Source organism: Pleurodeles waltl, chromosome 8 (assembly GCF_031143425.1).
Source record: "Pleurodeles waltl isolate 20211129_DDA chromosome 8, aPleWal1.hap1.20221129, whole genome shotgun sequence".
Classification (NCBI taxonomy): domain Eukaryota; kingdom Metazoa; phylum Chordata; class Amphibia; order Caudata; family Salamandridae; genus Pleurodeles; species Pleurodeles waltl.
In genome coordinates, this window is record NC_090447.1 from 347,634,428 (window position 1) to 347,649,546 (window position 15,119).

General features: G+C 47.9%; 1 protein-coding gene across 4 annotated transcripts in view; it reads right to left on the reverse strand.

Annotated features, from left to right (window-relative positions):
- The window catches only part of USP9X (ubiquitin specific peptidase 9 X-linked), a 1,493,361-nt gene that overhangs the window by 201,840 nt on the left and 1,276,402 nt on the right, over positions 1-15,119 (reverse strand). For all 4 annotated transcript variants that reach the window (XM_069204214.1, XM_069204212.1, XM_069204215.1 and 1 more), the window contains exon 36: positions 7,821-7,944. In XM_069204214.1, the coding sequence (XP_069060315.1) occupies positions 7,821-7,944 (124 nt within the window). The remainder of the gene's footprint in view (positions 1-7,820; positions 7,945-15,119) is intronic.

Below are 15,119 nucleotides of genomic sequence, written 5' to 3' on the forward strand. Positions count from 1 at the left end.
CAGTGGGATTGTTCACAGCTCCAGCATGCTCATGTGGAGTCAAGATTCCGCCACAACCCAGTAATGACTAATCTGCCACTACCATCAGATCTGGATGGGGAGAGAGTGGTCAGCCTCTGATTCAACAGCGGTTCGTAACCCACCACTGCAGATCTTGTGCAGTTCCCTCCGAGATATGGACCATGTTGGAAGGATTCCCCTGGTGCTGCGCCCAATAGAACTTCAGGTCCCACTGCAGGGCCGCATATGTCCGCAGGATGCAGGAGGCCATGAGAGCAAGCAGTCTCTGAGTGTCTCACCGAAGCCCAAAGTAATGGTTGAAACATCGGTATTATAGCCGGAAAATCCTGGACTTGACACTCAGGAGAATATGACCCACCTGCCCAATGTTTTGGACTGCCAGCAGGGCAGGTGATGGAGAATCCAGCAGCCAACTGGATGCCCAAGTTGGTAAAAGGGCTAGATCAAGAAGGCGTGGATGATGCAGCTGTGGGGACTAAGAAGGGGGTAGGTGTTGGTACAATGAACACACTGTTGGCTACCTGATCCACGAGGGCTACTCATGAAAGGCAGATTGTGGACGATGTAGGAAAGTAGCATCTTTCTGACATAGTTACCCCCACCTTTTGCCTGGTGTCAGTGTGTTTACACTGTAGTACACTTGGATCCTCCTAATAGGAGCCTAGTGTCTGGGTTCTCTCCTCTAAATTTGGTTCCAGGCACACTTTTTACACCCCATAATTGGTACTGGTGCACCCATGTAAGTGCCTAGTGCATGGTACTTAGGTACCCAGGGCATTGGTGCATCAGAGGTCTTGCATGGGCTGCAGCATGTATTATGCCACCCATGGGAGCCCATGCAAACTGTGTCTGCAGGCCTGCCATTGCGGCCTGTGTGAAATGGTGCATGCCCCTTTTTACTTTAGATATAGGATTTGCCTTATATCGTGGTCACTGCACGTGGACACTAAGTCACTGCTCTGGTAGGCCCTTTAGCCCAAGGGCAGGGAGCATGTTCCTGAACGTAAGTGTACCCCTACATGAACAGAGGTACCCCTACAAACCCCAGACTCAATTACCTGAGTTTTGTAAGTTTGGGGAAGCCACCATAAGGTATGTAGTGGACACTGGTCAACACAAGTGGTCCAATTACATAATGGCTTCTCCGAACCTAGGCACATCTGGCATCAAACATGTTGGAATCCTGCAACTACACCCAGGCTAGTGTTACTTGCGTATCATCATGTACTCTGGGGGTTCCTTAGAGGATCCCCTAGTTCTGCCTGTGCAGCCTTATGGGGTCCAGCTGCCAGTCCACACTGCTGCTGACCACAGAAACTCTTCTGCCCTCCTGCTGGTAAGCCTGACTCAGGCCAAAGAGGCAGAACCAAGGATTTCCTGCAGGAGAGAGGTGTGTCCACCTCCTCCTGTGTATTACGTTTCTAAGGGCTGTGGTAACCTCTGAGCACCACCAGACGGCTTTGAAGGGCATATTTGGTGCCCTCCTTGCATAACCTGTTTTGCACCAGTTCAGGAACCCCTGGTTCACGCTCCAGCGCGAAAGTGCACAAAGGACAGGGGAGTGACCACCCGCCCTATCCAGCTCCTCCCCTAGGGACGTGCACATAGCTCAGCCAGGTGGCCACTTGATTCTGCCATCCTGGAAATATGATGTGCAGAGACCCCTGGGAACATCTGAATGGTTAGGTCAGCCAGTTGACGCCTCTGACGCACTCTGACAGGTGGGTCATTTCACACAGTGGCCAACCCCCTTTAAGGGTTACTTGAGGGCTCCCCCCAGGATGGGTTCTCAGATGTCGAGCAAGACTCTCCAAGGAAGTCTCTGGCAGATATTTTCTGCTCCTGGCCTCTGGAACCACCGCTCATCTCCTCTGGAGCAGAACAACTCTGCTTCTGGTGGGAAGGCTCTCATTGCAACATTGTTTCTCCGGATCCTGCTACAACCAAGGCTGTGCATCCTCCAGGGTCACAAGGACTCTGTTTGCACCTGGAAGCACAAAGGAACCTCTCTTGGAGTGAAGGAGTCACTCCTCTGTATCTGCAGGCACCTCAAGACAACATCAACCTGCTGGTGGGTCTGCTGTTCCATGAACATCAAAAGGCTCTGCTTCAGAGTGTAGGAGGCTGGCCTGGTTTGTAGTGGGTACAACAGGTACTTACACCTTCTACCAGGTCCAGTTATCCCATATTGGTGAAATGTAGTCAGTATCTAGAAGCCAGGCTGTCTAGAGGTAGTTGTAGGCAGAGCAGCCAAGGCTGAACTAGGAGACATGCAAAGCTCTTGCAATACCACTGTAGTCACACAGTAGTTACACACATGAAAGACAATACTCAGTGTTACCAAAAACAAAGGTACTTTATTTTAGTGACACAAGGCCAAAAATACTTTGGAGACTATACATGCTTAGGAGGTAAGTAAATTACACAATATATACACTAGTAACCAAACAAACAGTTAAGTAAACAGTCAGAAAATAGGGCAAATAGTGAAAATCACAATAGGTTGCAATGGGCCTAGGGGGAACACAAACCATATACTGAAATAGTGGAATGTGAAAGTCGGTTTCCCACCTAGGCAAGAGTAGTGTGTAGAGAGGCGCTGGGAGGGTAAGAAAACACTAAAGGTAAGTAAAATACCCCACCCCAGAGCCCATGAAAGCAGGAGTAAAACACAGCCAGTTTCCTAAAACACACTAGAAGTCGTGGTAGAAGACAGTGTAAGAACCAGAAGAGACTGATGGAGGTCTCGACTTGAAGACCCGTGGAAAAAGTGGGCCAAGTCCAAGAAGCACTGAAGAGTCCAGGGAGAACAGGAGCCCCTGCTAACCTGGATGAAGGTGCAAAAGGAGAACCACCAGTGAGAAGACAAAGTCAGTATTACACCAAAGAAGACAGATGCAGGTTCCTGGTTGGTGCAGAAGATATCCCATGCCGGATGGATGAATGCAGTCTGGTTTGCGTCTCTGAATTCCGCCAACATAACTTGGTAAGTGCAAAACTCGCGTTTTGTGAAAAATGGCGCTGTCCGGGCCCAGGAAGGACCAGGTTGACTCTACCCAGGAGGGGGAGAAAGAGGGGGCTCTCAGAAAACCAGGCAGCGTGCACTGAAGTCCCACAGCAAGGGGACAAAGGAGTTACAAATGGCGGTCATCGCAGCACTACACAAAAGGATCCCACGCCGCCAGACCCCTAGGAGCTGCAAAAAACGCTGTGCACAGGAGTACTGTCTGGCACGGGGAGGCAAGCTCTTACTGCCACCAAATCTGGGCAGCTGGATCTTTGGACAGTCAGGCTCACTTTAGTCCACCACCTGTGTTCCAGGATCCATGCTCATCATCAGGAGAGGGGACCCAGAGTACCGGTCGTCGCTGCAGAGGTGTGCCTGCTGAAGCAGGGAAGTGACTGTCACTCCACTGGAGATTCCTTTGGTTCTTCTGGTGCAGGATGAATACAGGCATTCCTCGGAGCGTGCACAACCTGGAAACTGTAGCAGTTGCTGGCAGGAGTTGAAGTTACAAGGTCGCAGAAGTCGTCTTTGCTTCTTTGTTGCAGTTTTGTAGAGTTCCTGGAGCAGTCAGCGGTTGATCCGTCGGTAGAAGATGAAGTAAAGGATGCAGAGGATCCCTGCTGGACTCTTGAAATCCGAATCTGAGGAAACACCCAGAGGTGAGACCCTAAATAGCCCTGAGAGGAGGATTGGTCGCCTAACCAGGTAAGCACTTATCAGGAGGGGTCTCTGACGTCACCTACTGGCACTGGCCATTCAGATGCTCCCGGAGTTCCCTGCCCATCCTGAAAAAAGATGTCAGATCCCAGGGACACTCTGGAGGAGCTCTGGGCACCACCCTTGGGATGGTGATGGACAGGGGAGTGGTCACTCCCCTTTCCTTTATCCAGTTTCGCACCAGAGCAGGGACTGGGGTCCTTGAACCAGTGTAGACTGGATTATGCAAGGAGGGAACCATCTTGTGCCCTTCAAAGCATTTCCAGAGGCTCTGGAAGGATACCCCTCCCGTGCCTGTAACACCCATTTCCAAAGGGAGAGGGTGTAACACCCCTCTCCTAAAAGAAATGAATTGTTGTGCCTTCCTGGGATTGAGCTGCTCATGCCCCAGGAGGGCTGAAGCCTGTCTGTGAGGTTGCAGGAGCTGAATCTGCAGTGAAAACCTCAGAAGACTGGTATGGCAGTACTGGGGTCCACGGTGGAGCCCCAAGGGTTCATGGAATTTCCCCTCCCCAAATACCAGAATCAGATTGGGGGTAAAAAAATTTCAATCCTAGACATCTCACATGGCCATATTCGAAGTTACCATTGTGAAGCTACATATATGTCTTGACCTATATGTAGTGCACACTTATAATGGTGTCCCCGCACTCACGAAGTCCGGGAAAATGGGCCTGGACGATGTGGGGGCACCTCTGCTAGTGGGGGGGGGGGGGGGGGGGGGGGGGGGGGGGGAGGCCTCACACACAGGTACTATGCACCTAGCCTTCAGGGTCTGAAGGTTAGATATATAGGTGACTTATATGTGACCTGGTGCAGTGAAAATGGCTGGGAAATAGTGCTTACACTATTTCAGTCAGGCTGCCAATGGCAGTCCTGAGGGAGTGTTTGTATGAGCTCCTTATGAGTGGCATAAGAAATGCTGCACCCCATAAGGATCTCCTGGAAACCCAATGCCCTGGGTACCTAGGTACCATATACTAGGGTCTTATAAGGGGGTTCCAGTATGCCAATTTGGAGTGGAATACTGGGTTACCAGTATGTACGTACAAATTTGGAATCGGAGAGAGCATAAGCACTGGAGTTCTGGTTAGCAGGACTCCAGTGACACAGTCAAGCATACTGACAAAACAGTAAAATATACTGACATGTAGGCCACTAACTATGAGCACTGGGGTCCTGACTAGCAGGATCCCAGTGAGACAGTAAAAACAAAACACTGACAAACAGGCCAAAAATGGGGGTAACCATGCAAGAAAGAGGCTACTTTCTCACACACAGGGGAGTCTGTGGCTTCCCGCGGGGTCCTGCTCGTCTTCTGACGAACTTGGGACTCTGTTGGCCCCTGCTCCTACTACTTGACTAGAACCCCTGTGCACAACGACTGTTGCATTTGCCAAGGCGTACTGATTTTTCCTCCAAGAGATCTTCAGTTGTCAATAAGATCTGGCCTTCAGCACTCTGCACCTCGAAGATCAGCACCTGTCCTGTAACTCGTGGGACTTCTGTTTTCTTGTGCTACTGAGACCACCTGTGACTCCCTGTGTCTATCACCTCTGGGTCACTCATAGGGGCTCTAATGACTTCTGCTGGCCTTTCTGTGTTCTGAGGGCCAGCCCTGACTGCCTCTCAAGGATAGAGTCCTGTGGACCTTGCTGGTCCCCAAAACTCTGCAAATACCTCTACAGCTCCTGCCTCCATTTGCCAGTGCTTGCTGGTGAACTGGCTGGCCTCTGACCCTCCTGCTGTCTGGCGACTGTCTAGGGAAAGCTCAAAGGCAACTTCTGCAGCTCCTGGATCCCACAGCTGGACTTCTTCCTCCACCAACTTGCAGGAACTTCATCTCTAGGAGGGTGGGAATTGCCACCTGCACCACTTGGGCACCTCCAAGAGTGCTGCACTCAGTCTTCTTCTTTTTCAGGTCTTCCATGTCCGGAATCCGATCCTGGGTTCCACAGGCCTGGTCCACGGCTTGGGAGAGCAGCTGGACAATCCAAGGCATCCACTGACTTCAGAGAAGTTCCCTTCTCTCCTCTGCATCCGGATCCCCTGGTGTAGGTACTCCTGTCTGGGTTTTCATGGATAGGGGCACTCTCCAACCTTCTTCTTGTCTTTTGGTTTCCTCAGGTTCATTGGGGATGGTCCTGAACCCCACCAAATCCAACCACTGCTCCCTGTGCTGGTCTATGGGATGGATGGGTGCACCTCGTCCCTGTAGACACTTACCATACTTACCAATGGTGTTTTCATCTACCCTCAGCCCCTAGCTAAATACCCCACTTACCCTGGTTAGGTTCACTATTTCGCAATTCCACTTACTTAGTATATGACTTGGCCCTCCATGGGGCCCTGTATATTTTATGCTATTTCTACTTGTTATTTGGTGTATATACTATGTGTAGATAGCTCCAAAGGGAGATATACCAATGCTAGTCAAGTAGCAGTGCTGTAATAAAGTATCCTTTATTTTTGCAACACTTGTGTGGTTCTTTCGTGTGGTTACTGTCTGACTACTGTGGTATTGCAAGAGTTTTACATTTCTCCTGGTTAAGCTTTAGCTGCTCGCCTCAGCTACCTCTAGAGAGCTTTTGCTATCTCGACACCTATTGACTATCACTAAGGGTTGCCTGGGCTCAGTATAGGGTGCCACACCATAGGTGTACACAAACTGAGCCAGCCTCCCACAATAAGTACCCATCAGAAAATTGTTTTATACTGTACTTGGATTTGACATACATAATCCCCCTTAAGGTAGGCCTTAATAGACCAACCCTGAGTCAAGAAGGACTGTTAAGTTCCACATGTCCACCACAAACCGAGTACCCCGCGCATCCTACACAGAAGTGGTCCCTCGCTTTCACACTTTTAGAATGCTGCGTAACTCATGCAACTGTAGAAATGGATGGCATATGTCTTGCTCCGTTGCTGATATGACTAAATGTAAAAGCATACTGGTGATGGGATTCAGGTTGCCTTTGTGGTTGTGACCTTACTGGTCAAAAAACTGATTTTTTTGTGAAAAGTGTAGATCTGAGGGAGGGTAGACGGGAAGAGCGAGCAAAAGGTAGGAAACATTGCTAGAGTTGGTCATTTCAAAATTCAACTTATTTTATTATGTGCATGACTGCAGTGTATATCAGATAGTATTTTGGTGTAGTGTTCTTGGACTTCAGTACTTCGTGACACCGTCTTATAAATAAATGCAAAAAAGGTTGTTGCAAAAATGCTACAACAGATGCACCATGTCAGACGAGTATAGAGCATTCTAAGTGGGTAAGGCTGAGGCAAAAAAAAAAAAAAAAACTTTTTGATGCGCAGACCACTAAACAATGCCTATCTCAGCAGGTTGTAATGATTAGCATGGCAGGTACTCTCATGGATTCCTGACGCCAGAAATGTTGCAATTAATTTTCTGTACAGAAGGTGTTATTATTGCCCAAACAACGGGTACAGATTTTTGAACGTGAAATGATAGAAGACTGATCCAGACTGCCATAATTCAAACCTGGGATCTGCAGGAGATTACCACTAGGAGTTTAATTTACAGCTTTTTTTCAAAAAGCTACATATCTTTAAGGAGTTCTGCAAAGAGAAGATCAGTGTCGCTAAATAAATCACGAGAAGAATAAGCATTAAGAGTTATGCTTGCAGTATTACACAGTAGCAAATTTAAGAGGCACATTTTTAAGGAAAACATGGCAAAACTGTCCAGATGGAAATGGTCAGAAAAAAATGTTTCGAATTGGGTAATCAGGGCGCAAAATAACGCCACCACATGCAACATCTTAATGTAACCTGCGACGCCTTCAGTAAGCAGTAATACCTCATCCGACACAACACACGCTGCGATACTGTGTTCACCTGGTGCAGTACTAATCACCAATTTACCAACAGCTCAGAATGAGGCCCTAAAATTGAGTTGAAACGGATCCTGTCACATGGGATTTAAGAATAACACATCAAAATGCGAGCCTAACTTTACTGTACATTATAAATGAACAAGAACAAATGCGAACATATGTTTTTAAAGGTGGGAACAAAAAGAACACAAAACACTTAAGAGAAAAAAAATTACCAATCACTTGCAGGGCCTCGGACGATTTTCTTTGTGTGAAAACCAGTGGTGAAGAGAAATTTAGCAGCAAGCTGTATGCTAATCATTGTTATTTCCTCTGCTTCTGGCAATAGATGATCTTGCCCTAAATGAGCAAAAAAAAAAATCAGTTGGGAAATTACCTACTATAAAGGCGCACGAGGCAGGACAATACTCAACATTTTTCAGCCCAATTAAGTTTAGTACACTCCATTGTGCTGTTCCCAGTTAAAACTTCAATACTGCCACATTTTTTTTTGACAAGAGAAGATTTGGTCAGAAAGACTATCACTGTAAACCTTGATCTGTAAAAGGCAAGGTCCCCAAGGAAAGCGAAGGATGTGCAATGATTATGGTTTCCAGTCAAAACAGATTTTACCTGATAAAACACCACCAAAAGGAACATATGATTTACAGAAGAAACTGGAAAACATTAGATTTTTCGGCATTTTTACTGCTTTGGTGCCCCTTGGTATCAAAACAGTAAAAATGCACACTCTACCTCTAACCATGTTTCTGTGCTGGGTGTTCAAGGTCTGTTCCTTTTGGGTCATTGCATGCCAATATGCCCTTTTGATCATCAGCAAGGTCCTTTGACTACCTGGACCTACGTGCACACCCACGTTTGAAGCATAGCTCACCCTTTATGGATTCAGTTTAGTGTACACTGCACATAGATGTGTAGAGACCAGTTGGTTCACAACCGAACTATGAGCAAAGTTTCATTTTAATTGAGGCATCATCCGGATGTCATCATCTTCTTTCACTGGCAGCAGGATGGAGCTTTGTTTTCTTTAAAGTCGGGTACCAAGAATGTGGCGGCAAAGATCTCTGAGAACATAATGCCTCTAAAGCACTGCTTCATAAACATTTTAAAACTGCTACCTATTTTTTTTAGAACAAACACTCGCGACCCACTAAGAGACAAACATGGAGAAGCGAGAGGGTGCTTAACTAGTAAATAAAAACGTGTCGGTGCACAAAGCTCGCCTTTATAACGCGGCTGCTGCAATTAAATGTTGAAGCACAGAATACTGATGCAGCATAATCCTAAAGGCATCTCAGGCCTCCTTAATCCATTTACAGCCACTCCCTGCCCCTTCCGCTCACTCTGTAGCTTTCTGCTTTTTCACTTTGTGACGCTTTTTCGGGTTTCTCTTTCTCCATCTTTCCCATTTGTGCGTTTTGCTCGTAGTCAATGCCTAATGCAGAAAATGAAGTGCCGGCCCTCAAAAATAAGTTTCGGTGCCCCCTACCGGAAACCACAGGCTAAAATTAAGCACTGAGGTATGCAGTAACCCAGAGTGACCACAGCCAGAATAAAATAGCCTGCCTCAAAAGACAAATAGGCAAGACAAAAAGTGTTCATTAGCTGCCCAGTTTAACAAGGGCAAGGCAGTGGCACTCGCCAGCTGTAAGACAGCAAATAAAGAGTGTAGGAAAGCACCCTTTTTGGCATGGTTAGCCACCACTTTTTGCCTGGTACCTGATGTGATTTCGACTGAAAGTGCACTGGGTCCCTGCTAACCGGGTCCCTGAGAACCAGGACCCCAGTGTCCGAGCTCTTTCCCAAAACTGCACAGTTGTTCTCCACAACTGGCAGAGTCTTTGGCACACACTGTAAGTCCCTAGTAAAGGATACCCATGGTACCTAGGGCATAGAGAACTAAGGAAGGTAGCTGAGGGCTGCAGCACCAGTTGTGCCAAATCCAGGGACCCCTCACCAAACCTAAACAGTGCTGCCATTGCAGACTGCATTTGTTGGTGCAGATAAAACTGAAAACACGACCCGTCACACACTACTGAGTGCTAGGTCCCCTACCATTGCAAGTGCCAGGTGTAAGTCACCCCTAAGGCAGGGATCATCAGGACACATGAGGGCATATATGCATGAGCAGATATGCCCCTGCTATCGATCCTTAGACAAAGTAAGTGAACAGGGAGGCAATTTTAAATACGTGTGCTAGACACTGGTCATTCCGAGTTTCCCAGATCCATGATTGCTTCCCTGAATCCTAGGATATTTGATATCAAATTACTCAGAACACTAAACCCTCACTGACTCCAGTGAGCAATTTACTACTAAATGCACTGAGGGCACCTTAGAGGTGCACCCTGAAAACCTACCAGCTACTAGTGTGTTGAGTGAATGGTCCTGACCAGTTTAGCCACCTTAGACACTTTTCTGCCCCCGAGGTGAGAGCCAGTGCCCTCGAAGCCCTAAGACAAAAGCCTGCACAAAGGTTAAGCCACTTTTGTAATGTGATCCAGGTCACTTCAGAGTACGTAGATGACCGATCCCCCTGTCCTGACACCACTTTTGGCAGCAGAATAGGTGGGAAAATTAGACAGATTATGAGGTGTGCCCACTTCATGCCAGTCCACCCCCCTAAGGTGGATGATCTGTAGTGAACACAACTTTTTAAATTCCTCCATCTTTGTTTGGAAGGAATTAGGCCACTAGCATTAGGGTTATGCCCACTTCCCAGCGGAAGTGGTCATAAAAAGGGTGTAGTCACCCTAAAGGTGATAAGCCCATTTGCTACCACCTGGCACTCCCCGTAACAGCACTAAATTGAGTATTTAAGTGGCAGCCCTGAAACCTGGAACTCGGATTCTGATGACTTAAGAAGAAAAGGACAAAGAAGAGACGCACCTGCAAAGAGGAGAAGAAGTAACTGACCTGGTACCAATCCCGCCGGCCTGTCTGCACTCCTTGACGGACTCTGCCCCAAAAGAAGTCCCATCCTGCAGGCGAACCTCCAGAAACATGGGAAGACTGCAAGCTTTCAAAAAGGCTCAAGTCTCCCATAAGCAGCGGAACTGCTCTCCAACCAACTCCAAAGAAAAGACTTAGCAGCCTCCAGCACCGCCAAGGCCTCACACCTGAAGTCACCACTGCACCCACCATCTCCGACTCGAGTGGGAGTGGACCTCTGATGCCAGCTATCTAGAGTCTGAGTCGATCGTGGTTTCACCCCTCCTGGACGCCCTGAAGTCACCTACAGCCTCTGCATGCAGGACCCCCTCTCCTGAAGCTATGACAGTGAGAGAACCAGACACCTAAAGCAACCACTGCACCCATCGCCTCTTGTCCGAGTTGAAGTGGACCCCTGGTGCCAACTATGTCTCCCAGCTCCTCTGAGCTCGAGTCCACTGTGGTTTCATCCCTCCTGGACTCCCAGATGACACCTGCAGCCTCCGACCAAAGAACCCCCCCAACCGTGAGTGCTCCAGGACAAGTAAACCTGATGTCAAAGGACACTCCTGCATCCATCACCCCTGGGCCATGGTGAAGAGGATCAAAGGTGCACCTAAGTTCCCGAGGACCCCATGTTTGTGACCTAACTGGGGCCCTAACCATGGGGCTTGTGTGCCATGTTGTGTTTTCACTTATCGGCACCAAAACATGCAGTCTGCAATGGCAGCCTGTCATGTGCTTGGTGAGGGGTTCTGTAGGGTGGCACAATTCGTGCTGAAGCCTTTAGGGACCCTCTTTCGTACCCCACGCACTAGGTACCAGGGGTACCATTTACTAGGGACCTACAGAGGGTGCTAAAGTTTTTGCCAACTGGGGAAACAACTGTGCAGTTTTTGGGGAAGAGATCTGGCACTGGGGACCTGGTTACCAGAAACCCGGGTCAAACTGCCAAAAATTAGATGCATGACCTCACAAAATTCTTTTAGTTGGGCAGAGGTAACACTGGCTCCTGGGAAACTCAAGGAGGTGTGGAGTCAGCTGAGGTGCAGGTTCCAAATGAGTGAAGCTTACAATGACGACGCTCCATAGTCGTGTTGGTTGACGGATAAGGAGAAGTCGTAGACCACTTCGACTTCTTACTTTTTTTCTTGTTCCTCGACTTACTTGATTGTCCAGAGGACTTGAAGTAGGGCAAAAACTACTTTGGACTCTGCGACCAGTCCCAGGACCTTCCACACGACTAGGACCTTGACCTGCATGAAGTCAGATGCTGGCCTGCCATCAGCTTTAATGACTCCTTCCTCAAAGCCTTCAGATGCATGGCTCGGCACTCAGAGAATGACTCTGAGTCGTGGTCGCGCTCCAAACACCACAAACAGACGAGATACAGATCCGTTACCGGCATCGATTGAGGACAGGCTTCGCAGGGCTTAAAATCTTTCTTACAAGATGACATCTTGACACACCAGAAGGTAAACCCCCAAAATATTTGACGAAAAATTGGAGGGGTAGCTCTTCTCTGGATCAGTATGAGTTCTGGCATGGAAACGGCGTGCAGGGACACTGCACACAAAAAGTCTTCTGGATCCAGTCTGACGCCTGGGGAGAATTCACAGGTAAGGAATCTGCAGCTAGAAGTCTCTATCAGATTTTGACTGTATCATGCATCAGTCTAATTATTAAAAATTATACCTGAAGTATGGGTTGCATATGCGCAGTCCTGGGTCTGTGATGAAAAGGAAAATTCAACATTTCCTTCACAATTGGTTCCTAAAAGAAGTGTCTCCATTTCTTACTGTGTTACAATGCGCCCATTTAGGCTTTCAGAGAGTTAAGGGAGCCAGTGGCAATGGAGGAGGCAGTGAGAACTCTAGATAAGTACAGCCACTATACAAGATTATGAGATGGTTTCAACTCCACAGTTTTTGCAATGAATGCTTCACCCAAACAATTAATGCAGAGGTTACATGTTCACCTGCTGCATATTGTCGGTGACACAGTTGGTTTGGCTTCAAACTTAAGCAATGCCTTTAGATTCTAGAGCGGAAGAAATCAGAGAAGGGGTGAAGAAAAAAAAAAGAAAACAGATGAAGTTTCAAAAAGATATTAGACCTAGGCTCACATTAGGAAAAAAATTATGGGAGATACACAAATGACAAAAAAGGAGACTTAGAAACAGCACACATATGCACAGTAATGGGTAGGTCGCATAATGCCCTGAATTAACAGCTTTCAAAACTGTTTAACTGTTTCTGGTCTTGCCACTAGGTGGCAGAGTGCCTGCAAAGTTGAGAATGGGGAAGAGCAGAACTTAAGAGTGATAGAAGTAATCAGCATTGGAATAAAACATAGAAATCCGGACTACATTCAAGAGGATACATCATTTTAAGAATGAGGTTGCAATGTGTACAATATGCATAAGGCCCACAATCTGAATTAAAATCTAGGAAAAGGGGGAACCGTGACACTAAGTAACTGAGAAGACAGCTTCAGTAATCCAGCACATGTATCTGAAGGCTTTAAGAAGGTGGCAAAGTTTAGGAACCTCTTAAGTTGATGGGGACAGGTACATGGAAACTGTACAAAATCTGCCTTTCTGCATGGTCACAGTGGATGTTTCATCTTTGCTGGACCCTATTTTTGTTGTTGGTTTTATAGCTCTGTGCACCTAACCCTGCTAATCATCATTAAGAATAGTGCCTGTCCTCCTTTAACCATGGTTGAACTGGCATACCTTCAACTGGTATATTTAACGTGCCTATAAGTCCCTAGTGTAGGAGGCCAGCTCAGTATATGCTGTACACCTATAGGTGAGGCACCCTGCACTGAGTCCAGGCAACCCTTAGTGATAGTGTAAGAGGTTCTATATAACCAGAGCTCTCAAAGGGTAGTTGTGGAGAGCAGCTAAGGCTTATCCAGGAGGGTATAAAGCAGTTGCAATTACCACACAGGCCAGTCAGCGATGTACACACAGTACAGAACCACACCAGTGTTAAAAAAAATAATAATGTACAAACATACAAAAATATACTCAGAAACAGGTAAGTAAAAGCATAAAATAACAGGGGGGGAGGAGGGGGGGTGGCGAACCATATACTAAAAACAAAATGGAATGCATAATCACTACCAACCCCAACTACCACCCAATGACCTTCAGGACTGGGAATGCACTAAGACACTAAAGGTAAGTAGGTAGGATTCCCCAGGCACCTGTGTGTAGAGATAGTACCCCTGGTTAGGTGTCCATAGGTTTATGTAGGGGAAGTCCCGGTTGGAGCTCGAGCTTTAGGACCCTTCTCAGAGGACCCAAGGAAACTCATTGGGACAAGGGAGGTTCAAGAGTGCACCCACCTGTTGGCACCCAGAGAAGCGGAGTACCTACACCAGGGAGCCCAGGTGCATAGGGGTGAAGAAGTGTCAGAACGTCCTGTTGAAATCAACAGGGACCTCATTTGTTAAGCTGCTGTCTTGACCCATAGACCCAGGTCAGTGGAACCCAGGAATGGATTCCGGAGGAAGAGAACCTAAGGAGAGAGGGGACAGAGTCCAGACGACCCAAAGGTGCCCAGGAAGTGCTGGAGGGCTATGCCCAACCTTCTGCAAGATGCTTTTCTGTTGAACGGTGGTTGAAGGAGTGCAGCTGTGGAGTCCAGGTGATGCAGGAGGATCCCAGGAGTCATTCATAAGCTGTCCCATGCCGGTCATCTGATTGCAAAGGGGTCAGTGGTCAGCAAAACCACCAACAGGCCTTGGTAAATGCAAGAAAGTGTTGCAAAGAGTGTTGGAGGGATTTGGAGACCAGCAAGGTCTGGGATACTCACCCTTTGCAGGTAAGTCAGGGCTAGCCCTCAGCAAGCAGGATAGCCATAAGGAATTGCTGGGAGCCCCCAGATGGACCCTCTGGCAGCAGGCACAGGGAGATGCAAACAGGCCCAAGCAGCACAGCAAAGAGGTGTGCTTATGTTGTAGGAGTTGCAGAGAGGATGTTGTTCTTGCAGCAGTGTTGTGCTGGGGCTTGGAGCTAAGAGGTCTTCAGACTGAAGAGCCAACAAGCCTAGGTAACAATAAACAGGCGCAGTGCACAGGGGCTCCAGCCAGGCAGCTCCAGAGACAGACCACAAAATTCTTAGATGCAAAGAAGACAGGTCAGACCTCCGGAGGGCCACAGAACCACCAACTGTGTTGTAGAGCCTTGGAGAGTCCATGGGTCAGGATGATCCACACACCGGTCGTCAATGAGGTGCCTGAGGATGCAGGGGAGTGACTCCTTCATTCCAAGAGGGATTCCTTTTTGCTTTCCTAAGTGCAGGCAGAGTCCTTGTGACTCCGGATGATGGACTGACGTCGCAGAGTCCTTGCAATGCACGGGGCCAAAGTTGCAATAGAAGCCCTCCTACTAGGTCCAGTCTTGTCTTCGGTCCGGGTGACGTCCAGCAGTGGTTCCGGTGTCCAGGTAGCACAAGTGTCTTGCAGAAGAGTCTTCAGACGGTTCCAGAGACGAATCCACAGACTAATCTAAGGCCCCACCATCAGGGGAGCCCTTAAGTAACCAAGGAAGGGGGTTGGACAGCTTCTGCAGT